At 37.4% G+C, this 25,905-nt stretch overlaps 2 protein-coding genes across 2 annotated transcripts in view; both read left to right on the top strand.

Moving 5' to 3' along the window:
* Positions 1–466: 466 nt before the first annotated feature.
* On the top strand, positions 467–17,836 carry LOC149087627 (nose resistant to fluoxetine protein 6-like). The gene is made up of 13 exons (XM_089231932.1): positions 467–731; positions 2,675–2,889; positions 5,304–5,421; positions 8,416–8,515; positions 8,673–8,764; positions 10,072–10,239; positions 10,607–10,700; positions 12,165–12,248; positions 12,978–13,143; positions 13,297–13,376; positions 13,999–14,438; positions 16,030–16,172; positions 17,582–17,836. The coding sequence occupies exons 1-13, from the start codon at positions 467–469 to the stop codon at positions 17,834–17,836; spliced, it is 2,220 nt and encodes a 739-aa protein (XP_089088058.1).
* A 3,547-nt stretch (positions 17,837–21,383) lies between these two features.
* Positions 21,384–25,905, top strand: part of LOC149087624 (speckle-type POZ protein-like A) — a 65,901-nt gene continuing 61,379 nt past the window's right edge. The window contains exon 1 of the mRNA XM_089231849.1: positions 21,384–22,206. Within this exon, the coding sequence (XP_089087975.1) occupies positions 21,460–22,176 (717 nt within the window). The 5' untranslated portion in view covers positions 21,384–21,459 and the 3' untranslated portion in view covers positions 22,177–22,206. The remainder of the gene's footprint in view (positions 22,207–25,905) is intronic.

Raw genomic sequence — 25,905 nt, 5'->3', positions numbered from 1 at the left:
TTTGTGTGACATTGGAAGAATAATTTGGAATCTAAATTTATAAAAACGGAAAAGAAAATTGCAAAATGGTAGTTGTGTATCGACTTTCCTTTCCATTAATATTTTCATACTGAGTGTGAATTAAATCGCATGACAATGTACTATAAAAAAAAATCCCAGTGGAACAAACATTCTTTAATTTGTTCCCTATGCGTAATAAACGTACTTGAGAAACGTGCACGCGATGGAAAAATGGAAAAGACAAAAGAAGAAGAATACGCTGGCAATGAACTGACCTAACCATGAAATACATGATGATGTTTTAATCGCATGACATTTCTGTATCATGCAAACAAGTTTTCTTTGCTATATTGGTTTCTTTGAAGACGAAATTCAAAGAACATTTTGTTTATTTCTCTATTTAGAGAAGAGATAATCCGTTGACAACACAATGGTCCTTACAAAATTTCTGCTCCTAATTTTGCCGATGTTTATTCGCCCCGACGACGACGTCTTCTCCGAATTCTATAGTAGAGTGGACGGGATTTCTGACATCGAGGATCTGAAGACGAAATGGAGCGAAATCGAAAAGAGGATCAGGAAATTCACTTCCCAAGAAGTTGGAAGGCTGATGTCTTTCACGATGGACTCGCATGGTAATATCTCGCTTCCTGATATATCGCCGACATGTTCACGGGATCTTATGATGACGCTGATGGCCTTGAGAAAGATGGAGAGATGGGCTTTCGAGAGTGAGTATGGCTGTATGGCATGTTTACGGTGTTGTCTCTAAATATATATGTCACGGTAACAGCCCGAAGACTGTTAAAACCTAGGTTTAACGGAGGCGAGTTGGTAAAAGCCCGAAACGAAAACGTTAACAAGCGTATTTTCTGCTTTTACCAAGTCAAAGACGGTTTTTAACAGATAAATTCACCATCATGGACGTTCCTGACGATTAATAATTATTTGATTGTAATGAAATTAATTTATTCAGTTATTTGATTGAATTAATTAACTAACCACCATAAATCCTCCAAGTCTCTTCGCGTTCTCCTAAAGTCATTCTTCCGCTTTTTCGAGGCTTAGTTCGTCCTGGACTGGAGTATGCTGTGAGGTTTTGGAGACCATACCTACAGAGGGACATATACTTGGTTGAAGGGGTGCAGAGAAGAGCTACGCGTGTCCTTATTGGCACACAGGGCTTGAGTTATGAAGAGAGACTTCATTTTTTGAATATGTTTACATTGGATGAACGCATGTGTCGAGGAGATACGATCGAAATGTTCAAAATTTCCAATGGGATGGATAGGATGGACCATGAACTTTCAGTACACCGCCAATCGACTGCTTTTAGAAGGGGACACCAGTATCGATTGGTGATGGACAATGCGAAGCTATGGTGTCGCAGGGAATTTTTCTCTAATAGGGTTGTTAATAAATGGAATAGCTTACCCCCCGGAGGTAGTAAATTGTAGCACAATGGACACATTCAAAAAGAAATACGATAAACATGTTGGGGTAAATCTAGAAGCTATCCATTCTTAAAATAAGACAACCATAAGTATTCTTTATGGGCGTTGTATAATATTTTATCATGTGTATATATTGTTTGTAATTTGTGTTAATTGCATTTTCAATTGGGTTGCTGTATTTTTGAAATATATGACATCCATATTTTTATGGGCATCTTTTTCTCAGCCACCTCGTTGGGCATTTTGCCTGTTGTGGCGTTGTATTTGTATGTGTATTTGTATTTGAACGTGACGAACCACATTATCTGAAGTTACGTAAAAAAGTAATTATAATTAATAGGTTACTGATTTAAAGTTCATACTGTTCGGAGTAATTAATTGATTTACCGAATTAGTGGAAGCTCGTTATTAATGAATCAATTGATTATCATGAATTTATTGCGGAATTTTTTGAATGCGAGGATTTTTTGCCGAGTCCTGCCCTCAGGGCTATAATAGCGACTTACAAAAGGCCTGGCAGGCTGATGATGAATTTATTACTTCCTGGAAATTAATAATTACAATTATCTATTTATTATAACTAATGGTGGATTAATTAATTACAGTTATTCAATAATTACAATTTACTAATAATTGTCTGATGAATTAATTAGCCAACGTGAGCGTATTATTTCTTTACGCTAATCAAGTACGTGTGGAGTCCTGACGAGCTTGCTACGAGGAACAATTAAATTTTTTATTAATTATGTCTATGAGTTATTAAATAATAATTAATTATTTTTAATTATTAAATAGTTAGTTAGTTAGTAATCGTTAGGAAGTAACAAGTTCATAGTGATTGATTCATCAAGAACGAGTTTTGTTTTGTTTAAAGTAAATTACTTGGTTGATCGGTGTAAGGAACTAATGAAATCGTGATGGTTAATTAATCAATTTGTTAATTATTTATTAATTATAATCATTGAATAATTATAATTAATATCATTATAAAAATCATATTTATTCAATATTTATAATTTTTAATTAATAAGCTGCAGGAACTTAATTCATGACTGTTAATTAGTTCATTGAAAACTGGCTTTGACTTGGTAAAAGTCAACACCAATTCACTTATGTAAAACCTAGGTTTCACCAGTGTTCGGGCTTTTACCGCACGCATGTCAACATCTAAACACTGTTCAATAAAGCCCCACAACTATACGATTTTTGTGAATTTTCAGTGATCGACGCAGCAGGGAAAATCCCCAGTGGAATGCTGAATGGACGTTTGACAAGTATGGGCGATTATGACGAGTGTCTCGCTATTCAAGTCCAGGACAGATTTGTGGGAAAATACTGCAACGTGGAAATATTACTTCCTACACCAAAAGTAACGCCATTTCACGTCAGTAATGGAAGTAGAATCGAAGCCCATCAGTTCACTGGACCCAATTCTGTGAGTATAAGCACGACGTGGCCAGAAGCGGTTTATGGTTTTGGCTGCCCTTTTCCTATTCTAGTCCAATTTTCTTGACGACTCATTTCTGAGATTTGGCAACAGGCAGGTCTCTTATATGTCCTATTCTAACATGTCTCTATCTTTCAAGTCACTCTTTTTTTTTTGGTCATTTGATCATTTTTGTCCCACCACGGTTGTCTTCTGCACACGAGGGTTAATTAGACCGGGATGTATAATTTATTGCTGATTTCGAACGGCAGCCTTTTAAAAACTCACCGAGAGACTGGTGCGCAACCCCTCGGTGTAGGACTCAATGTGGTAGTAATCTTTTCCTGTGGTCATGACACCGTTTCTGTTGTACCCCTGTGTCAGGAAAGTTTCTGACAAGGATGAACCGGGTATCGAACTCGTGATATCTCTAAACATCCTTCGGCACTTTAGGTGAGTATCTCATCGACCTGGGCTACTGCGTCCCTCCCCCTTTTTTTTCGTCACCCACATGTTTTCACATTGTACAGATCACTTTCTTTTGGTCAAATCCATGCTTACTCATCCACAGGCCGGTCATCCCCTAGAAGCCACTTGAAGCGATAAACAAGTGGCGCACAACTGTCTATATTTGCAAGACTGATCCAATTGCACAGAAAGTACTTCGAACTTCAGCTAGTGATTTTCGGCTATAACAGCAGGCGACCGAATTTTCCAAATGAAATGGGATCTCATGCTCTTTGCCGTATCTGCGCAACACCACCTATAGAACAAACTCTGCGCACGAAGCTTGTGACGTCAATGAAGGCAGCCATTTCTCCTATTGCCATTGGATATACTGCAAAAAAGGTAAAGATATCGCATTCGTCAGTTTGGTATATCCAATGGCAATAGATGAAATGGCCTTCTTCGGTGACGTGACGAGCTTCGTGCGGATGCTTGTTCTATAGGTGGTGTTGATCTGCACAGATCAACCGCAGATACGGGTTGTTTACTTTCTTTCGCGCCACTTGCTCCATTTTCTTTTCCTCCTTGGGCGCTCTCTCAGTTTTTTCCTACGTGAACATGGAAGCTGTTATTTTGATAATTGCCGTTCATGGGTTATGATGGTCAGTATGAATAGATTAAAATCAATAATTTTTTTATTTACAACAAGAACGCCTTCTCCGAGTTTGTGTCAGGTGTCTCATTAAGTATGTACTTGATAAATTTTCTAACGGATTTTAGTTTTTCATTACTTCCTATTGATTATTTAACCCTCTAAGTGGCATTCACGATGTATCTCGTGCCGTTAGAAGCCACTTATTTTAGCATTTCCGAGCCCAGATATTTTGAAAAGTTGATTTCTCAACAGAACGCTCTTCCATTCACCCCTTAATTTGCATCTGCTGAAAATCAGAAAAAAAATCCTACTTCATGAAAAGGATATGGCATTTTAGAGTGGGTTTAGCGATGCCCGTTTTGATGTTTGAAGGGTAAAGAAATACACGTGTCTGCTTGGAGTGCAGTCGCGAACTGAGTAGTAGGTAGTGTTCAGTGGATGACATCAGACGCACTTTATCGTCGGACTTAATGTCGGCTGTTGCCACTCCCGTAGCTTGTCGCATGCAGTATCGCTTCCAGTGAACGACCGACCTCAGGTCATTCTTTGGCCGCTCACTGACATTTTTATCGCTTTCTAGGTCACTCCCATGCTTGCACACTCTATATGCCCACTCTTTTTTTGTGGAGGTTTTTTGTCTTGGGGATCGATCTCTCGATCAAAATTTTAGTCACACCCATGCTTGAACAGTGTTTTGGGCACTCACATGCTTGCATCTTGCATACTGTTTCGGTGCACTGTTTTCACTTGCACACTGCTCCTCATCATTTTGGTCACTCAAACGCTTACAAACTCTCTAGGCCACTCTTTTGGATTCTGACTGATATTTTTCTTGCTTTCTAGGTCCGTTCCATTCTTGCACACACTCTAGGTGATAAACCAGCCTGGTTCGCCGATCTCTTGCTTGCAATCTTCATCACTTCCATGCTTGCACACTTGTTTTAATTGCTCATATGCATCATTCGTTGTTAGCTCAACAAAACCCATAAATTACTCTAACAAGTTGGATTTATGGTTTTCCTCCAATTGTCCTAATTCTACTCTAATTTTCTGGAAAAATTCGTACTCAAATTTCTCCGCCCCTGGCTGGAGAATGCTTGCAACCCCCCCCCCCCTCCCCCGTTAATACATCTCTGGATGTGACTCCAACATTTATTGTAAACGTCAAGTGAAATTGAATTTTTTTTTTCAGATTTAAATTTGTCTTCGTTGACATTACGATTCATTATTCGCATTATGAAATTTTGTTTAAAACCAATCAACTTGGGATTATAAATACTCAAATATTCCTTTAAACCAATTATTTTCGCTTCAATTGCAGTTGACCGGATCCATAATAAAATCGTATGAACCTCATTTATATTATTTTTCCATCGGAACTGCTGTATGTTCACCTTCAACTTGCACGAGAAAGGACGTTGAACATATTGGAACGAAAAGTAAGTACATTTCCAATGATTAATGTTGACATTCCCGACCGTTTTGTTACGGCCATGCGAATCATATTGTTATTTCGTGAGTTGCATTCAGTGGTTATGGGTAGGGATAGAGATCCTTGAAATACCAGACTGACTCATCCACCATACTTTAGCGGAAGTGTGACGTCAGTATTATCGCTCTTCCGTATCTTGCACTATTTCAACGATTATACGTCACATGAGCGGCAACTTTACCTTTTAGAGATGGAGGACAATGAGCCCGCTCTACTTTATAGTTTCTTGAAGTAGGGTCGTGCCAATGTAATCACGATAGAACCGCTCACAACCCCGGACTGATGCACAAAGCACCTTACTTCCGTGAAATGTAATCATGAGTACCCCTTCCTTCCGCTTCTCCGGCAAAGTGATAGTATTCTAGGGTCCCTTCTTTCCGGTTAGAAATATTAGCCTACAAATTCTCATATATCGCGTGCAAGGTTACTTTACTTAAATGGGAGATGTATGGTCACCCTATTCACGAATTCAAAAAATCAGTCAAAAGAACAACCCCATCTCACTGAGCTATAAGTAAAGTTTAGAGTTAGTAAAGTAACTGAGCTCAGTGCCCTCTCTACAGTGAGCTCTATAGATTCGCCCTTGCTTTTTACAACAACTTATACAGTAAAACCTCCCATAACAGTCGCCTCCGAAAAAGGGGGAAGGCAGGCGGATGTGGCGCCCCATAACACGACCACCTAAATTACACAGGTTATCTAGGTGGTCGTGGCTAGACCCATCGCTAGACCAGACTCAGGTCGAATATTTCGCCTTTTAATCTCACTTTCATCGTTACAGATGAGGTGTTAGTGTAAATATTGCTCAATAGATGGCAGCATGTGGAACGCCAGTTGTGGAACCCCGATTTCTGCTGTTTATGTCTTCAGTCCTGTCCTCTAGTCCTAGTCCATGTCAGACCTATAGCTCAGTGGTCAGACCAAGACCAGAATTGAATTTTTAACCGAGGCCCGGCCCTCAAGGGTCGACAGTCGGTAAACGAACTGACCAGGAAGGTCTATGAAGAGAGAGAGAAAATTTTTTGAACGTAATTAACAATTGAAAATCACAAATAAAATTATTCAAGTAAAAAAAATTTCCGCATCTTCAATAGAAAATAAATGTCACGTACTACAAAGCAGATTTTTCCAGTTAATTACCATATTCTATAATTACCATAATTAATATGTAACTAAATTGTACAAAAGGTTGCAAATTAAATAATTTTAATTAAACTATATATATCTTCTAATTAATAAACTTCTTACTAAGGGTTGTTGTTATAATTGTAGAAGCAATCTGAAAATTTAATATATGTTTCAGAAATACTGAACTTAGGAATACTGAATAACAACGGTTACCTCCCAATAACGGCCATCATCTCGGTCTCGTTAGTGGCCGTTGTTTTCAGGTTTCACAGTATATTCATTATAGGGCCGCAACTAGGGGGGAGCAGGCTGTTCTCGAGTCCCGAGGGGGGTGCAAATTTCATTCTGAATCCTCTCCTTTAACGTTACAAGAGGGTGCCAAAATGCGCGCTTTGCCCCTGGTGACCAAGCATCTAGCGTTGCGGCCCTGATTAATTATTTAATAAACATAATCTCAGCAAAACAATGTTTCGGAGCACTGTCGACCTAGTTGAAATTTACTGTGTTGCCACATGGTACTACGGGAGACTTTTGGTCTTGAATGGAAGAAAAAATAATCGAAATTCACAAAACTGCAACTTATTTCATTCAATATGTACAAAAAGCAAGTACGTAATATGAATGGAATTTGTTATTATTTTATTATAAAAAAAAACTACTTTTTTTGTGGTTGTTTTTACATGACCTTTTGCTGCAAACTAGCTCCAGTTTTGCTCCAAACATTACCATGAAATTGCAATCGAGCGTATAATGATTAATAGTGAATTACAATATTATGGGTATGATTTCAAAAATAATTAGTTTCTATACTCATAAATAAATAACTTTTACTTTCTAATTAAGTCGTTTTTTGACAGCACAATGCAACTTATTGACAAAATTCCTGGTAAATTCATCAAGCACATACATGGTATGCAAATGATATCCAAAATAGCAGACGCATCACTAAGTCAAATACATGAGTTAACGTGCGATAATGTCCCCTGTCGGGGAAAATCAAAACTGTTTGGAAATTTTCATTAGAATCGCCCCTAGGCAACGATGACATTTTTTTTTCGGGATTGGTGTATTTGATCATTTTTGTCCCACCACGGTTATTTTCTGCACACGAAAGCCAGTTAGACCTGGAATTACAATTTATTGCCGATTCCGAATGGCAATCATTTGTTACACCCATCGAGTGGTTGGTACGCTAATCCCTCGGGTGTGGGACTCCTTGCGATAGCAATCTTTTTCTGTAGTCATGCCACCGTTTCTGTTGTATCCCTCTGTCAGGAAAGTTTCTGACGAGGACGAACCTGGTGTCAATATATAGAGGTGAAATATATGCTAATTTATGTGGAGGTGACACCTCTAAACATTCTTTGGTAATTCAGGCGAGTATCTTATCGAATTGGGTCACTGCACGCTTTCACAGTTGTAAAAGATGAACTAGTGTTTCGCGATCGCATGATTGAGGTAAAGTTACCGGTTTAGGTACAAAGTAAGGCCGGGTTACAGTACTTTGGCAAAAGTCATATCACAAGATATTACCATGGATGATCCCCTGGGGTGGGACCATGTGTCGAAACTGCCCTTATTATGAAAAATAAAACTTAATTTTAGACCCGGCCTTGCTGTGAAAAAATTTATGGAGATTTGCGATTTAACATTTTAATCCTACCGTGTATTACCAACATACCATTTTATACTCTCGATTATCTGACACACCCTTTACCACACTTTTGTGTAAAATTTAAATATTGCTGCCAAATCCTTGTAATTGCGAAATGTTGCGAAGAACATGTTGTGAATGAGATTTTTTTTTTCCTAGTTATGAACGCATTCCAAAGTGACATTAAGGTGAAGGTATATTCATGTCAAACCAAAGAAGATGGTAGCTTAAAATTATTCTATCCCGAAATAATATCCATGTAAGTACATTTCAAATTCATTATTACGTGCAACGTCAGAATTTTCTAACATCATTTTCTAGAAATGCCTTATTTTCCTCTCCATGCGATTTAACAACTAATTTATAAACAGAACTCTAGAAAAAAATATTTTGTATCCCTGAACTTTTACTTCCAGGGTTGTGCTGAGCATTGCTATTGGACTTTTCATAGCTGGAACAATCTTGGATATCTTCATCAGGAAATCCGAAACTCAGAGAAGCAACGAAAGTAAGTATCGTATGATACACCGTGTTCTTCATCTACTGGTTAGAGGATCGGTGCCGGTCTGCGAAATGTTGCTTCAAATTGTTGAGGCTACTACATGATGGATAAATATATAGTAGCCGTTATTATTATGGCACATAAAACTTACTTTTTAGGATCAGACCACTATATGTTGTTGACACTGCTCCGTCTTCAAACGAACAGCCAAAATGTTACTTTCAGAATTGTAAGAGTAAGTTTTTTATTTATTTGATAGGTGGGAGGTAGGAGCATCGGCTGGAGCCCGATGCTTTTTTATCCGTGAGTAATAAGAGAGCATATTACAATCGAATCCCGTTTTGACGAATACCGTTATAGCGAAAATCTCGTTGTAACGAACAGTTTTCCAATATCCCAGACAAGTTTACATAGGAAGAATGAAAAAACCTGGAATTAAGTTATAACGAAGTGATTTCTCCGGCCTGTTGGAGTTCGTTATAACGGGATTTGTTTGTATTGACACTGGAAGCATTGCTGCTATCTACGAGAAATAAAAAAAAAATGTACGTAATAAAATATCTCATTCACCGTTAGTTTTAACTACATTTATATTCTAAGATCCAACATACCAAAAAGGTACAAATAATTCTTTATGTAATAATATATAACTTTACATAACATTATAACAACAAAATATAATAGCTAAAGTCTGCGGCAAACATATCAGTGGGTATAATAGCGTATTAAGTTTACACCGGTGCGGCATCAAAATGAGCAATGCATGACTTCATATCATTATGCTGTTCATTTTGATGCTGCATACTGATTTTAAATGGCCAATCAATTTTAATTCGCGAATTACAACCAGATAGTTTTATTTTCATATGATAGGTGTCAGCAGGGACGTATGCATAATCGATTCATGGAATGGGGAACAAAAGGCTTGAAGAGGGGCACAAAAATTCAGTTTCCGAGAAATTTGGAGTTTTACCACCCTTGAAAAAAGCATTTAAATTAGCAGAAATTGGTTAATATATAGCATATAAAGGCATTCTATACATTTTTCTCCTATCATTATATTTTTTTCTCTTGGGTTTGCAAATAATTTCTCTCATTAATGCAGTTCCACGTAAATTTTCACTTAATCTTAACGACTTGTAAGTATTAGAAGGTTGAAGTGTTAACACTGATATAATATGTCATGGCCAACAATAGCCTTCAAAACCGAGTAAAGTATGCATTTTCCTGTGGATTTAACATGCAATTGAGGTTTGTAATTTCATCCTAAATAATTTTAATTAACATTCTTCCGTGTTCCTCTATTTTATCAGACGTTCTTGTGGAAGCGCTGTTGTGTTTCTCATTCAGAATAAATGCGATTAAGCTGATGAAGATGGATTCGTGTGAATACATAGGAATATTCAGAGGAATGAAAGTTATATCTATGTTGTGGGTCGTTTTGAATCATACATACTTGTTCATCATACCCCAGACTTACAGTAAGTATAAAGCAGAGCATGCAATCGGATAATTTTTTTTTGATCTGTGACTTGTGGTGGAAAATATCTAATGTCAGAGAGTGTCTAACTCTCCGGGTATGTGCCAAAATATACTTTATCTTTCGCACCGTTGGTTATAGAAGCATACTTAACAATTAGCAAAAGTATCAAAATAACATTTTATTGGATATGTAATTGGACTAAATGTCGCATATGTGTGTGTGTGTGTACTGAGGTATAAAATTGTAAAAGTATGTGACCAAAACCAACGGTTCAACAGATAAATGGTGTACAGGAACTTTACACCCTGTTAGAATAATTATTATCTGTAAGTACATTGATTAGTATAATTATTTACTTTTCCTAGATTCGAATCTTTATCCAAAAACTATTGTAAGGTCATTGCCGTTTCAAGTGGTAATTAATGGATATTACTCAGTCGAGGCTTTCTTCTTCATGAGGTACGACTTTTTTTTAAAGGCCGTGGTTACATTATAAAAGTTTGATAAAATTCCTTTTATAAAACTTGAAAAATCCAACCAATAAAGCTCATCGGTTACATTCGAGAAAATACAATCTATAATTTTATTGGTTGAATTTTTCAAATGTTATAAAAGAACTTGTAGAAAACTTTTATAGCATAGTCCCGGCCTAATAGAAATTGTGCTGTCATATTTGAATAAGAATATAGTTAATCCTCAATTATAATTGATTTGATCACAATGATGCAGTTCTTTGTGCATGGAATTAAAATTTACTCCGGAATACCAAACTGGATTTATTTAAAAAATTCATTTCATTCTTAGGGGCCGTTCAAGTATTACGTAAGGAAATGTTTAGCAATTTCGACCCCCCCCCCCTTTCCAGCAAAATGTCGTCATCAGCTCTGCCCCTCTGAATCTTAACTCATATTTTCATAAAGGGTGGTTGATGACGTAAGCATTATCCAAACCCCCCCCTCCCCCCCTTGTCATCAAAAGTCAGCAAATCGGAAACCCCCTCCATCGATAATGACGTAATACTTGAACGGCCCCTTAGATGAAATCAAACACCTCGTCATCCGGGCAATCATCCATTTTGACACCCCACACCGCCTAGAAATGCTGAAAGAGAAGTTGGCAAGTGGCACCTTCTCCGGTCCGACGCTTGGGCAGCAGTTTCGCCTCCTACTTGCTAATAGAAATACAAAGGTGACAACAGGCCAAATGCCCAACGAGGTGGTGGAAAAAAAAGATTTTCATAAAAAATATGGATGTCGATTATATCAAAATGCAGCAACCTAAAAAAATAGTAATTATCACGAAAAAACTAATAATCATGGTGAAATATTAAAACTAGTAATTTTACCGCATGGTGCAATTTACACAAACTGAAATCAAATCTAGATGCAATGCTAGAAAATAAGACTGTTCTGTCTAGCGGTTGCATTGGATAATCACGTAAGCACATGCTCAAACTGTTATTGTAGTCGCAATTGCATGAAAATTTAGTCCCAATGACCGGAGATTTTCCAATTCATTATACTTCTCAATTCGATTAAATGGGTATAATGCATTATGGTGTAACACAACGGTTCTCAACCGGTGCTCCCCAGGGGCTCCGCGGCCGTTCGAGGAAAATAAAATAAAAACAGTAATTTTTTAAAAAAATAATTGTAATTACTTTACAATAATAAAAATAAATCAGTAATTTTGCTGAATAAGTAAAAAATAGGTCTACGGGGCTCCGCCATAGAAATTATATGCCAAAAAGGGCTCCGCTAGTCGAAAAAGGTTGAGAACCGCTGGTGTAACAAATATTTGGTACAATAGAACACTGAATGCAAAAATTCTATTGCGTAATTCTATAATTGCGTCGAATATTTTTTTCAGTTCTTTTTGAAATTTTGAATGTATATAAAAATGTGATAATTATTTTGTCCACAGCTCCGTGTTGCTCGTATATACCCGAATGAAATCTAAAGTCGAAAACATTGGATTATTTCAATACGTTTTCCACAGAATATGGAGGTGAGAGAGAAAAAGTTCCCATTTATATAATTTAAATATTTAATTACATTATCCGTTTCAGATTCGAGCATTCATTTTTTTTTTGCAATTTGGATACTCAAAAAATAGATTAAAAACATAAATTTCAGCAGCTTTTTTTTAAATTTTTCTTGTAAAGAAATATAATTCACTTCGTTCAAATTCTTCAGTCAAGATGATGCAGGGTATATTCTCGAGATGGGACAAATATTCAGCTGCTATTCGGTATTCGGCCTATTTGGTTCTCTACCGAATATCTGCATAAATAAGATCATTTTTAAAAATTATATTAATTGGAATTTATTTGCATAAATTAAAAATTTACTGATTATATTTCATTGTGTGGTGTAAATTTCACCAATATTTATTTTAGCAATGGCAAGCTCAGAGACTGTGAAACTGACTTGGCAATGGAACACATTTTTCTTTCGCCCTTAATTTGCACCCGAGAATGATTTGAGAGAGTACTTTCGATATAAAAGGACATGGCATTTTATGGGGTGCTAAATGACGTAATTATTTCATACCTGGCTTAGCAGAAATTTTCAAAAAACATTGTGTTAAATTCCGTAAAATAAATTGCTTGTAACAACTTTGAATATCTCCATGTTTATCAAGAAAAAATTAGACATGAAAGAAATAGAAACATTTTGTATGAAGTTGTTATTGAGGTTTTTTTTTCTGCATTATGAAGTGTTGGAATGATTTCAGACTGCTGCCACCAGCATTATTTATAATGGCCATAGCTTTACTGTTGCGATATGCAGGATCAGGTCCTTTCTGGAACGAAACTTACGGTCAAATGGCTAATAGATGTCAAAAATACTGGTGGCATAACCTGTTGTTTATCAATAACTACATGGACAGGAGCAAAAGGGTAAGTCAATAATTCGCAATACAGCTGAAATTTTAATGACTGAAAAACCCCTCCTTATTCAATCACACGTTATCTAAATGAAATATTTAGGAATGCTAATGACGATGAAATAAAATTTGATAATGAGAATTTTCTTTTATTATGGTTTCTTAGTGCATACCTTGGACATGGTATTTAGCAGTTGAAATGCATCTTTACCTGTTATCTTTTCCAGTGATTGCATGCATCAAAAAGTAAGAACTGTATAAGAAAAGTATGCTCATATATACCGTAATGTGTACTTAATAGATACTAAAATACAGGACTGGACAAATCGTAAGAAAGTCTAGGCGCACAAAAAAATTTTCGGCGCCAAATAAATTTTTACCCGAAGAAAAAACTGCAAAATAATGCTCCTTTTGACTTTTTCGGGGCATGCGACCCTTATGCAGATATGCTGCTATAAGTTCCAAACATTTTGTGCTGCAACCAACCTGCAAAATTTAGTAAATACAAAAATAAAATTTCAAGTGTCAATACCAACTTTTTTAGTCATCACCATGGTGACCTCGCACCTGGGATTTGTCCAGCTCTGCTATAATATACTGAATAGTGTATTTCCTACAGTCTACGCTCGATATAACGACCCCCTTCGACGCGTGGAAAACAGACGCTATCTTGGGAGGGACGTTATATCGAAAGTCAAACATATCTGATACACATTCTGTAAAAAATATTTGGGACTTATCCTACCGGTCGCTGTAATGGAATGATCGCTATAATGTGGGGTCATTCTAACGAGCGTCGACTGTATTATGCTATAGAACTTAAGTGATAAATACTAAACATCGGTGTAATTTGATTCGTTTTGTACAGGAATCCGATTCGCGGAGGAATCATCATTGCTGTGCTGATGTTGGCCGGCATAGCTGCTTTGGTGGTCAACCACATCGCTTACAGTCTTCCGCCGACAGTGATTATCAGTGCCTCTTGGACACCAGAGGATGTACTTTATTACCTGCACCATGTATATTACCCATCGCACGTGCATATAACCACATATGCGATAGGACTGACAGTTGGCGTTTTCATCTACTGCAAACCGAACCTTTTTATACCCAAGTTCGTTAATATCTGCGGATATATATTGTCCATCGGTTTGGGGTTGACTCTAGTATACGGTGTTCAAAACTGGAACTTTGAAGAGAACAAACCTCCAGGCATGGTCATATCAGTGCTTTACGCGTGCGCGAGCAAGATAATATATACGAGCTGTCTGGCGTATGTCACTATATCCTGCGCTACTGGGAATTGCGGTGAGTATGAAAATTTAGCATGAACGGTGTAAACGGAATATTATTTATTCCTTTTCAAAGCAAATTTTACAAGTTAAAACATGGGTAGTAGTTGGTAAAAAAAATGTTGAATACGTACTGCAATTTTTTGTATGAAATTTATGTTGTTCACGTTTTATGGTACGATGCCACCTGTGAGTGCGATTTGGAATCATTTTTTAATTGCATAAGAAACTTTCTTGACCGGTGCTTCTCAACCTTTTTGAACTTAAGGGACACCCAAAGAAATGCACTCCGCAGGGGGGGGGGGTGGCATTGGGGACTTGTGCCTCCCTCTCATCAAGTAAATAAAAAATTTATTATTTTTTAATGTTTTCGTAAATAAATCTAAATATCGAAAGAAAATATCCCTTATATGCTGTTTCAATCAATTTCTGGAAATTCAAATGCCTTTTGAAGGCTGATAATTCGAAATTTTTCTGGAAGAAATTCCTGGAACAAGCCCCCTCTCTAAAAAAAGGAAGGGGGGGGGGAGAGAAATCGATCCTGTGTATTCCCATGGACAGATTACTACTTATAGTGCAAGTATCCGCTGCTGTGCGGTCGTGAGGGGGCATCGTCATGGACTCACATCACGAGGAGCCAGGTTCGAATTCCGTTAGTAACACAGTGATGGTTAACTGAAGTTGGATTTTCCTGCAGTTTTCCGATTTCAAGGCGCGAATGCAATCCGGTCTCTCATTCGAAAATGTCTTCCTGCAGAGTGCAGGCAGAATTTCAACACGATACTTGCATAATATGAAAATGCCGGCATCTTCGATTTTCACTTCTAGTGATGGAGACAGGTGTCAGCATCAGTAGAATGTTAAACACGTATGATTCTTACAATATAGATTCATGTGGTCAGAATCATATCAGTCAGAACGCATTTATACGTTAGGGCCGCACTACATATACACAAGCAGCACATTCTGGCATGTACCGAATCCCTAAGAAGAATGCTTACTCGGCGTATGTACGACCGAGTAGTATAAGAATCTTAATTTTCACTTGAATTATTCCATCGGAATATTGCTAATACAGACAGACAGACATGACTGCTAACCGCCCAGAGAGACCATCTTAGGATGGTTTGCGCTCTTTCCCAAAGGGATGGACGGTGAGAGTATTGCTAATACAGTTAATTTTCTTTAATAATAACGTATTGGTTACGTATTCCCAAGACATCGGTAAGATCTGTCCAGGGAGTTTGTTAGTGATAGTAGATATCCCTGCCCGAACCGGGATTCGAACCCTGACCTGCACAGTCAAAAGCTACCTCTCTAAACACTGGACTGTCAGGCGGCATTAACTTGAATAGTTGTCCTTTAATTAAACAGAAATTTTTCAGTCTGTCTTGACCATGGATTGAGCAACACTGTTTTGGAAAATTTTACCGCGCTTTCTTCTACCAACTGAGTTATTTTATACGATTTTTTGAAATTCGGGCTGTGGGCTTTTAGCCCACCACATGTCTATTGCCTTACCCTATAGCTTTTATTTGTTAGTGATAGAATAACTAATTTAGAATTGGTCGTGAATTACTAAATAATAGCTATGTTTTCCCCCGCAGGTGTCATCAACTCTCTACTAAGCTGGAAAGTATTCGCACCACTGAGCCGTCTAACTTACGCGGTTTACTTGGTACATCCTCTAATACAGTACTTATACACCGGCAGTTCAAGGATGCATATACAGATAAATCATAGATCAATGGTAAGTGCAAATTTTCAAAGTGACTATATCATGATCTCTGAAAGTTGATCGGGAATGTTCCAAAATGATTTGGAGTTTTGACAGCTGACTGATGCAAAGATAGAACCAAGAAAGAAAATGCATCTGGCCTTGCGGGGAATCGAACTCACGTCCTCCCACTTGCCGAGTGAGTGCCAGTGGTTCTCAACCTTTTTTAGTCTCCCCTTTGAACCATATTTTCTTCCCGTGGCCCTCCCTCGTTTTAGCTAGGATCCCCCCCCCCCATCCTCATGTACGAATGAGACACTTTCTACATAATGAATTGAATTTAGTGAAAACTACGTTTATAATGGACAACAATTTTATAAATAAGACCGCGATCTCTGTTACTCTGGGCGATGCACAGATCCAATAGCAGGGAGGGATTGCCATATCTTTCTAGAGACGAATTATATGGGAGTAATAGGTGTGTGTGAAATGCTTGGATGATCCAACGAACCTACACAATAAATCGCACCTCCCGACACATCACTATGGGTCCGTACCAAACCCTGGAACTACCCCGGGCTTCTTTCTTTTCTGGGGCCCCACACTTGGTAGGAAATAAGCTTATATATTTACACTAAAAAATCATAGAACCAGATGTCATCATGAAGGGTACCTATAGACATGAAGACCCCGAGCAATGCCCACATAGGTTTAGATGGCCCCTGCTCCATGGACAGCTCTCTGGATTCTGAAAGTAATTACATTTTTTCACATCTATTTATGACTCCCCTTTCATCTGATTATCACCCGCGGCCTCCCTAGAATATCCCCAGACGGCAACGGAGCCATATGGTTCCAGGTTGAGAACCACTGCCACATAAACCAAAACCAACAAATCTCGATCATTCCTTAGAGCTCGTGAGCGCTAAATGGGGCCGCATATGGACAGCCAGACCGAACTCATGTACGGCTCCGTTCAGCGCCCAGAAAAGAGGATTCGGTGGATTTGTAGTCTAGTAGTCAAGAGCGCTTCTCGGTAAGTGAGAGAACGTGTGTTCAATCAATATCGCCTATAGAAGAAGGCCTTCACACCAAGCTCTTGACGTTATTAAAGAAAGCCATCTCACCTATAGCCATTGGATATACTACAAAAAAGGGTGAAGATGACGCATGCGTCGGCCTGCTATATCCAATGGCTATATGACCTGTTTCAGTAACGCCAAGAGCTTCGTGCGGAGGCCTTCTTCTATAGACTGTGTTGGTTCGATTCCCCGCAAGGCCACTTGAATTTTTTTCCCCGGATTTATCTTCGCACCAGCAAAGCTGCCGGAACCTTCGTAGTAACAACGGGGAGTGGCATCATCTTCGGAGGATTTGGAACACTTGAAATAATGAGATTTCTATTTTTTAATGATTCTTTCATGAATTATTTCTATCTGCAGGTGTACATGTACTTGGCCTATGTATTTGCGTCGTTCCTCGTTGCTTTCCTGTTCACGTTGATATTTGAAGCCCCATTCATAGCGTTGGAAAAGGTCATGTTCAAGAGTGGAAGCTCATCGAAGGCAGATAATGACGTAGTGGTCACTGTTACGACTCTTCCTGGAAGCGATGGCAAACCGAACAATTTGCATAAAATTCAAAACGAATCTGATGATTTCTATGTTGAGCTCAAAGATGCTGTATCAAATATATAAAAAATTTGATGGAAAAAAAATTCCATACGGCGGATCGCATGAAAAAAAAAATGAATTTCACATTTTACGTTTTCACGCGTTAAAAATTTCTTGAGAAAGTTTTCATTTTTCACTGAATAAAATTCCCATTTTTTCTTGAGCCAAGAGAGAATCCATGCCCTAAAAATTAACAAAAATTACGCAGTAATGAATCTTCATAACTTTATAGTTTTTTCCCTAAAACATGGGGGGGGGGCGCAACGAAAGTTAATAGAAAATGCTTGACTAAAGCAAGAGTGTTCAACCTTTAGAAGAGTGCGGGCCACCTCTTTGGTTTGAAAACGTGCCACGGCAGGGCCGCAAATGGGTGTTTGTTCAGTCGGGTCGCGCTATTCCATCCTATACATAGGATTTTAACGTAGGGTTCCGCTCATTGGCTAAGGTCATAATTACGTCACTAGAAAACGAAACGAGGCAAGCTGTGCTTTTTGAGTAGGACTATAGCGCTATCTGGGTTGGCGCTCAATCAACACCTTCTATAACAGAAAGCCTCAGCGCGAAGCTCGTGACGTCATCCATTTCACCTATAGGCATTGAATATACTGCAAAAAAAGGGGGGTAAAGGTTTCGCATACATCATCCTGCTATATCCAATGGCTACAGGTGAAATATACAATTTCAATGACATCAAAGCTTCGCGCTTAGGCTTTCTGCTATAGAAGGTGTTGCCTTAACTAAAACCTGCTTATACTATTATAGCGTGCAAGTTCTTAAAATATCGGTTCCGACTGTCGCATTCAAATAGCGATTTAAAAATTTGCCTAGCAGAGCAACACCGCTTTGCTGTTAATAATAGTCAATATAAAACCATCGATTGTACATAATCACCGGATTTTCATATTTTCCGTAATATTATTATTTTTACGGCAAAAACGTAACAAAACCAGCTATAATGCATAGTAACACAGGTTATGCACAATCACTGACCACATTGCTAAGTTTCCTAAATTTATCATATTGACCGGTGATTGTGCACAAACGTCGCTGGTAAACATAAATTTTACTACATTCATCACATTTGACAAATTTCAAATATTTATCAAACTAATTAGGTAAGCTTTATTATTATGTATCTTAAAAATAATTATCGGTAAAAATGATGTAATTGTTTTAGTATTCATCCGATTTACCAACGATGCTTGGATACTATGCATAATCACCGGTGAAAGTGTAAAAATTACTAATCTTCTACGGAGACGACCAGCAAATACATCGGTTAATTATGCGTAATAACTGATTTATTAGATTTACTTTGACATACTAAAATACTTTGAGCCCCTTGCCTTAGTTCCGCCTCGTATTTTAGTGACATAATAGTGATCTTGGTTAATGAGCGTGACCCCCATGTGAAAATCCTATGCATAGGATGGAATAAAGCAGCCGGAACAAGCACGCATTTTGACACCCTTTTACAATGTTGAAGGAGAGTTTATATGGTGAAATTCATGCCTCCTCTGGTCCGGGGCACCAGATCCTCCTGCTTTCTTTGCTAGTTGCGGCTCTTGTCACGGGCCACATACCTGACCTATAAATGTGCCGCTGTGTCGCATTTCAATTTGTAGTCTCGGATGTGACGCGGATCGCTTAAGTGGTCTGGGAATGTGCAGTGGGTAACTTAAATGACCTGCCGGTAGCCTGAAAATGTGTTGCGGGTTAGTTAAGGAATTTGGTTATGTAGGGGGGGGGGGGTGCTTCGCTTGTTACAAAATTATGTTTGAGCTCGCGGGCCACATCAGATGACTCCGGAGCCCACGTTTTGTTCGCAGGCCGTGGATTGAGCACATATGGACTAAAGCATGGGGTGAAAAACCTGCGTCATGCTTGTTTTTCAGTGGCACGGGATTATACCCCCGTGACTATTACCACTTAACCGTACATGCACCTCGTGCACGTTCCTATGTGAAATTTCTAGTGAGTCGGTACATGTCGGAATGCGTGTTCTCAGTGGCCCCTGATGAATTTTAGTTGCCAGAGTTGTAGATTTTTCATGTTCTTGCTGATGCTGCCATCTGGCTTACATATTTTTAAGTGAAGATTTTTTAATGTTTGTCGATTTTCATGTTATATACGTATCGTGTTGAAGTCTGCCTGCTCTCTGTGGAGAGACCATACCCCATTGTATGGTCAAAGTTGTTTGACTTGGCGAGTTAGATCACCCCTTACAGTTCTTACTCACAGTATGGTTACACTCTGGATTTTATGAAATCTTAGGAATGTACCCCGTATAGTTTTATAATCATACATAGCAAGAAAGAAAAATATCGGTGTTTTTTTCCTAAATTTTGGTCTCAAAGATACAATTAACCAATATTTTAATTGTATCTTTGTGGAAAACTATACTTTGACTTACACGGTAGTCGTTGGTCCCACATATCGCGTTACTCCGGGGTATTACTGTATTATTAATGCATTCAAACTTAAAATCCCAGACTTAAATTGAGGAATAAGATTTAAGTATTCTTATGGAATTTTGGGTGGAATTTATGGAATGCTGGGATTTTACAATATAAAAGTTTGATAAAATATCTTATACAAGACTTAGAAAAAACAACTAATAAGACTATACGTTTATGGGTTGCATTTTCCCAGTTTTATCAAAGAGCTTTTACAAAATTTTTATACTGCAATTCCTGGCCATGCTCCAAGAACTATATTCTCTAGGCGGTAGAAGGGCGGTAGTGGGACCAGCACTCTATGTGACGCAAACATGACATCGATTTGTCGTTGTACGGCTTACACGACTACAACTTGTGACAGACATCTAACGAGCGCGGACGGACCACCACCAACGGAACTTTGGTTATCGAGTCTAGACGTGTCAAGGACGATACAATACCAATTTAGACTTCGATTCTTAGGCCGGGATTACACTATAAAAGTCTGATAAAAGTTCTTTTATAAAACTTGAAAAATGTAGCCAATAAAATTATCGGTTGCATTTGTGCGAACGTAACCGGTACGATTACTGGTTGAAGTTCTATAAAAGAACTTTTATCAAATTTTTATAATGTAATCCTGGCCTTTGACCACGATTCATCATAATTATTACGTTGATTTATATACTCTTGTAATCGGACTTGTTATTCTGTTATACAAATGTATATAGATGTATGTACATATACTCATTTACTAAAATTCCCGATGCACCCATGTTTCGGGAACGCTTTGATATCTCCTTGAAATGGGAAGCGGCGTGTGTCCGGTCCTTCAATGGTAGAATAGAATACTTTTTTGAATTTCAAGTATGATCAAAATATAGCCACTGGAAAAATCAACGCCAACTTATCCGCCATTAATGCGCAGTGTAACCGCTATATAGCGGCTGAGAGATTATTGAGAGAACAGTTATTGGCTATATAGCCAATAACTGTTCTCTTAGCCGTTTTTTTTATCGGATAAACGTCACTTTGACCAGAAAACTGGTTTTTCCTACCTCGATGAGCCCACTAGGGTATATAGTCACCTTGGATCAGAGCAGAACCCTCCTTTATACTTAGAGCTAGAAAAATTGCGTGTGATCTGTTTACCTTATCAATATCTTCATTTGAAAAAAAATTTTATTCTGGGGTACGTCCACTAATAAAATGTCTTCGTCACCAATCGATTCGGGCACGTGGCTAAACGAAGATGATTTTTACTGCGATGAAGATTTCGACGATGACGCCAATGACGGTCAGGCGGCAATCGCAGTTCATTCTCGAGCTAAAAAGAAGCTCGAGGAGAACATTCCGCATAGGAAGACTACGCACACATTCAAGAGCACACACGATTTCTTTTCCTACCTGCAGAGTGGTGATTTCAGTGATGTGATCATAAATGTCGGCTGTAAGGAAATCAAGTGCCACAAAAGCGTCTTGTCCTGGAGGTCGCCGTATTTCGATTCCATGCTGAAATTTGGTGTCGGTGAGGGTAAAGAATCCCGTATAGAAATAACCGACTTCAGTTACGAAACGATCAAGAACATGATAAACTTTCTGTACACTTTCCACTGTCCTAAATTACCGTTAATGTCTTCCATGAGTCTCCTCCGGGCCGCCGACAAATACCAGATACCTGAGTTGAAAGACGCCTGCGAGAAAAACGTGATCTCCGAGATCAACTTATTGAACGCGATGGACGTTTTGTTGCATGCGGACATTCACTCTGCGGATAAAATCAAGAAAAAGGCGGTGAAATTCATATGCAAAAATCTGAAAGATTTTGTGAATGCCGAGCAGTACTTGCCATTAATGGCGAGGCCCGAACTCCTCCGAGATTTGTTGTTGGTTGAAGCGAGGGCCAGATCCAATGGATACTTTTGAAAGAGTTTGTAAAAGCCATATAGAAATATTGTTAGTGCTTGTTTTATATAATACCTGAATTTTGGGGGAAAATACATTCAAGTTTATTAAATAGCAAATAAAATTAGTTATGCGTTTGATATTTTTTTAAAATTTTACTTACATTGTGATTTAATTTCATGAATATTTAATCGATCAAAGCTTATTTTCAAAAGCTCGTATTTTGTGCTTGTTCTGTTAGGCCGGGATTACACTACAAAAGTTTTGTAAACGTGCTTTTATATAACTTGCAAGATATAACCAATAAGCCAATCGGTTACATTCGAGCAAATGCAACCAATCAGTTTAATTGTTGCATTTTTCAAGTTTTATAAATGAAATTCCATCAAACTTTTATAATGTAATCCCAGCCTAAGACTGGGTATAATTATAAACTATAAAAGTTTTCCAGAGGTTCTTTTACAAAATTTGAAAATTTCAACCAATAAGATAATTGGTTGCATTTGCTCGAATGTCACCCAAGAGTTTTATTGATTGAATTTTTCAAGTTTTATAAAAGGGATTTTATAAAACTTTTATAGTGTAATACCGGCCTACGACTCAAAATCGTACAAATTATATTTATGGGTGAGAATGTGTTTTACAAGTCATGTGTATCGAACTCAACAATATGAAGTGCACAGGGTCCCCATAAATTTATTAATAGTTTAAAAATTCATAAAAACTGAAGAAATTGGTATATTAGAATGCGGTTGCGAAAACGTTATTCTCTGGAAAGGGGACTTGGTTTTGGTGTAGAAAAAAAATTAGTTCAAAATTTTTATCGATAGAAGGCGCTGGACGAAGTACTGGAAGGCGAATGGAAGGAATAGAAGGCGAAGTACACTGGAAATATGCAAATCAGAGTTCTATAAAATTCAGGTGTACGATTAACAGTTTATTTCTTAATTTTTCTGGAACTTACGTATGGTTTTCATTGTGATGTTTCATTGGGGTGGAAAGGTTCAAGTTCAATTACTCATGGTTCGCTTTCGCATGTTGTGTTCTCCATTGGTAAAAATCTGAACAATATTTTCTGCATCAAAAAATACCCCCCTTCGTGAAAACGATTGTTTTCGCAAACCGTATTCAAAAATGTGCACATTTCAATCTTTGAATTAAATTATTTGAATTGGATTTTTTAAACTATTCACGAATTTATATGAGATACCCCGTATATAATTTTTGCACGATAATCGGAGATAGGCCTAAATGGGTATTTGTCAGGAAAACAAAGTGAACCATTGGTAATTATAGATCAGAGTAGGGATTCTTGAAATTTTGAAATTTGCGGTGCTATTGAAGATTTGAATGTTTTGTGACAGATCGGCCGATCTCGTGGCACTTTGGTGGTGCCATATATTGTCGGAATTGACTGTTATTCACAGTCCTATCTAATATTACTATATTGAATTCAGTTCTCTGTTACCTGTAATAGAGAACTACCTCTGATTGATCCGGTGAGGGGTTGTTCGATTTCGACAATTTCAGAGTATTGCTTTGGTGGCACCGTTATTATAATGCACTTGTATTATATACATTGGAGGGGAGGAAATCGCTTTCGCGCGCGAAAAATGCGATGCTGAAAAATGTTCATAGAAAAATTTGAACCTGCAATAAATGTAAACTAACGCAAAAACTCATGAAAATTTGGAATTGATGAAAATTCAGAACTGAAGAATAAATTAATGAAAGATTATTCCAAAGCTAATGAAAACTACAACCTAATGAAAGAATTCCAGAATTGATGAAAGAAATCATTTTCGGGAATTGGTAGCCTTTAAGCATTTCGGGGGAGGGGGGTGTGTGTCTTTTTTTTTATTCAGGGCACAACTAAACTAAAATCCATTTAGTCTCTTGCAGTAAACATATATTTTTGTGATTCCTATATGATTTTGGATGAAATAAATGCTAAATTTAGGGATTTTTCAATGTGTTTATTTATTCACTTCTTTTACCATAAGTACTCTGTTTCCCCAAGGGTTCATTTTTAACTCATTGTATTCGTTTTAGATACTAATGTTGTCCAAGAAATTTAATTTATTCAGGGATTTTAGAAGTTTTTTAGCATGATTTTTTGCTAACTTTTATTAATCTATCATTATTATCATCGGGCATGCAGTTCTCAAAATTGCGTGACAAGAATAACTAAATTTGAAATTGCCATACGATTTTAACCACTTCACGTACACGCTTTTGTCAACAAAACTGGATGAACTGTATTTTAAGTATCGGCGATAAAACAAAAAAAACACTGGTTTCCCTTACCGCATATTAGAAATAGAAGGGCGGGGGGATAAAATCAGTAGATTTCACTTTCATTCTCATCTTAGTTTTTTTTCACTGCAACATTTTTTCTTACTCTTAGTAGGAATATTATGTGGAGGAGGGGGGGGGGAAAGAACTAAACAGGAGTATAGAAAGAACGGGGAGTGAGAAAAGAACATTTCCGTTAAAAAGGGTTGCACTGAAGCTTCGCGATGTTCAGGAAAAAAAAGTATAGATTGGAAGTGTTGGAAGTGAATTTCTTCATTTGCATTAGGACGAGACATCTCGTTCCTGATTGTTAAGGAGTTACTACACCATCTTCACGTGGAACTTGTTAGTCATTCAAGATCTATGTGTATATTTTTAATTTTACGCTTAAGTTATGGAGTGCCGAAAAAAGAAACTATACAAACTACCAAATACCCGATACAGATTGTGGCAACACGATGCGTGTAACCACGTGTTTTCATTTTAGTGAGAGGCATGCGATATGACGTCATGTCTGTGATTATTTCGCTTTATTCGTGCCCATCAGCTGGTGATAATCGACTAGATTTTCCACTTTCGTCTGAACGAAATACGTCGTAAAATGAATAATAGGCTACTCATTGCGAAATATTTCTTCGAAAAAATTGAGGAAATTCGAAGAATAGAAGGTTAAAATTAATCTTGAGAAAGCATCAGTACGATGCGATTAATAGAAAAACTGCTAAAAATACGCACTTATTCTAAAATTTTTGGCGATTTTATGCATCAATATGCACTAATTACAAAAAGTGCTAAAATATGCAATTGCATATAATCCGGGCTGTAATAATCATCAAATCAGAAATGTAAAATTTTTCCGTTGCCCGAACGGGGCTCGGTCGTCACTGTCAAGGGGGAGCTAGATGAACAAAAAAAAAATAATTAAATTAAAATTTTTGCGAATTATATACACTATTTTTTATGATTGAACTTAGCTTGGGGAAAAAGAAAAAAATATATGAATAATAATGATTGAAGTAATAAATGAAAAAAAAAAAAATTTCGAAGTGCGAGACGCAATTTTTTCATTGACTAATTTAATTAGGGTAATTATTGTTCATTTTTGTCCTATCGAATTATGCAATAATTAATTATGCATACATTAAGTCTACATCGTATTAAATAAGGGGATGTTTTAAAAATTCTATAACCGATTATGTGAAATTTAATTAAAACAGAAAAATTAGCAAAAGAGAAAGCAATTCATGAAGTAGTTGCACTCTTATGTGAAATGACAAATTAATCAAAATGTTTACGTTTCACTCAATTTGAATATGTCGGCGCTTAAAATTTGAGCTTCGTTTCTGAAAAAAAAATTCACCCCTGCAGAAATTTGAATGAAAATTTCCCAAAAATTAGTGATTGTTTTTATTTATTTTTGTATTGCTTCCTCTCTCTCTCTCTAGACAATTTCCA

The sequence above is a fragment of the Pholcus phalangioides genome, unplaced genomic scaffold (genome assembly GCF_987345545.1).
Source record: "Pholcus phalangioides strain wild (caught in Gottingen) unplaced genomic scaffold, Ppha-v1.0 ptg000004l_1, whole genome shotgun sequence".
NCBI lineage: Eukaryota > Metazoa > Arthropoda > Arachnida > Araneae > Pholcidae > Pholcus > Pholcus phalangioides.
Note: the sequence above shows the minus strand (reverse complement) of the source record. Positions and strands in the feature narration are given on the sequence as shown.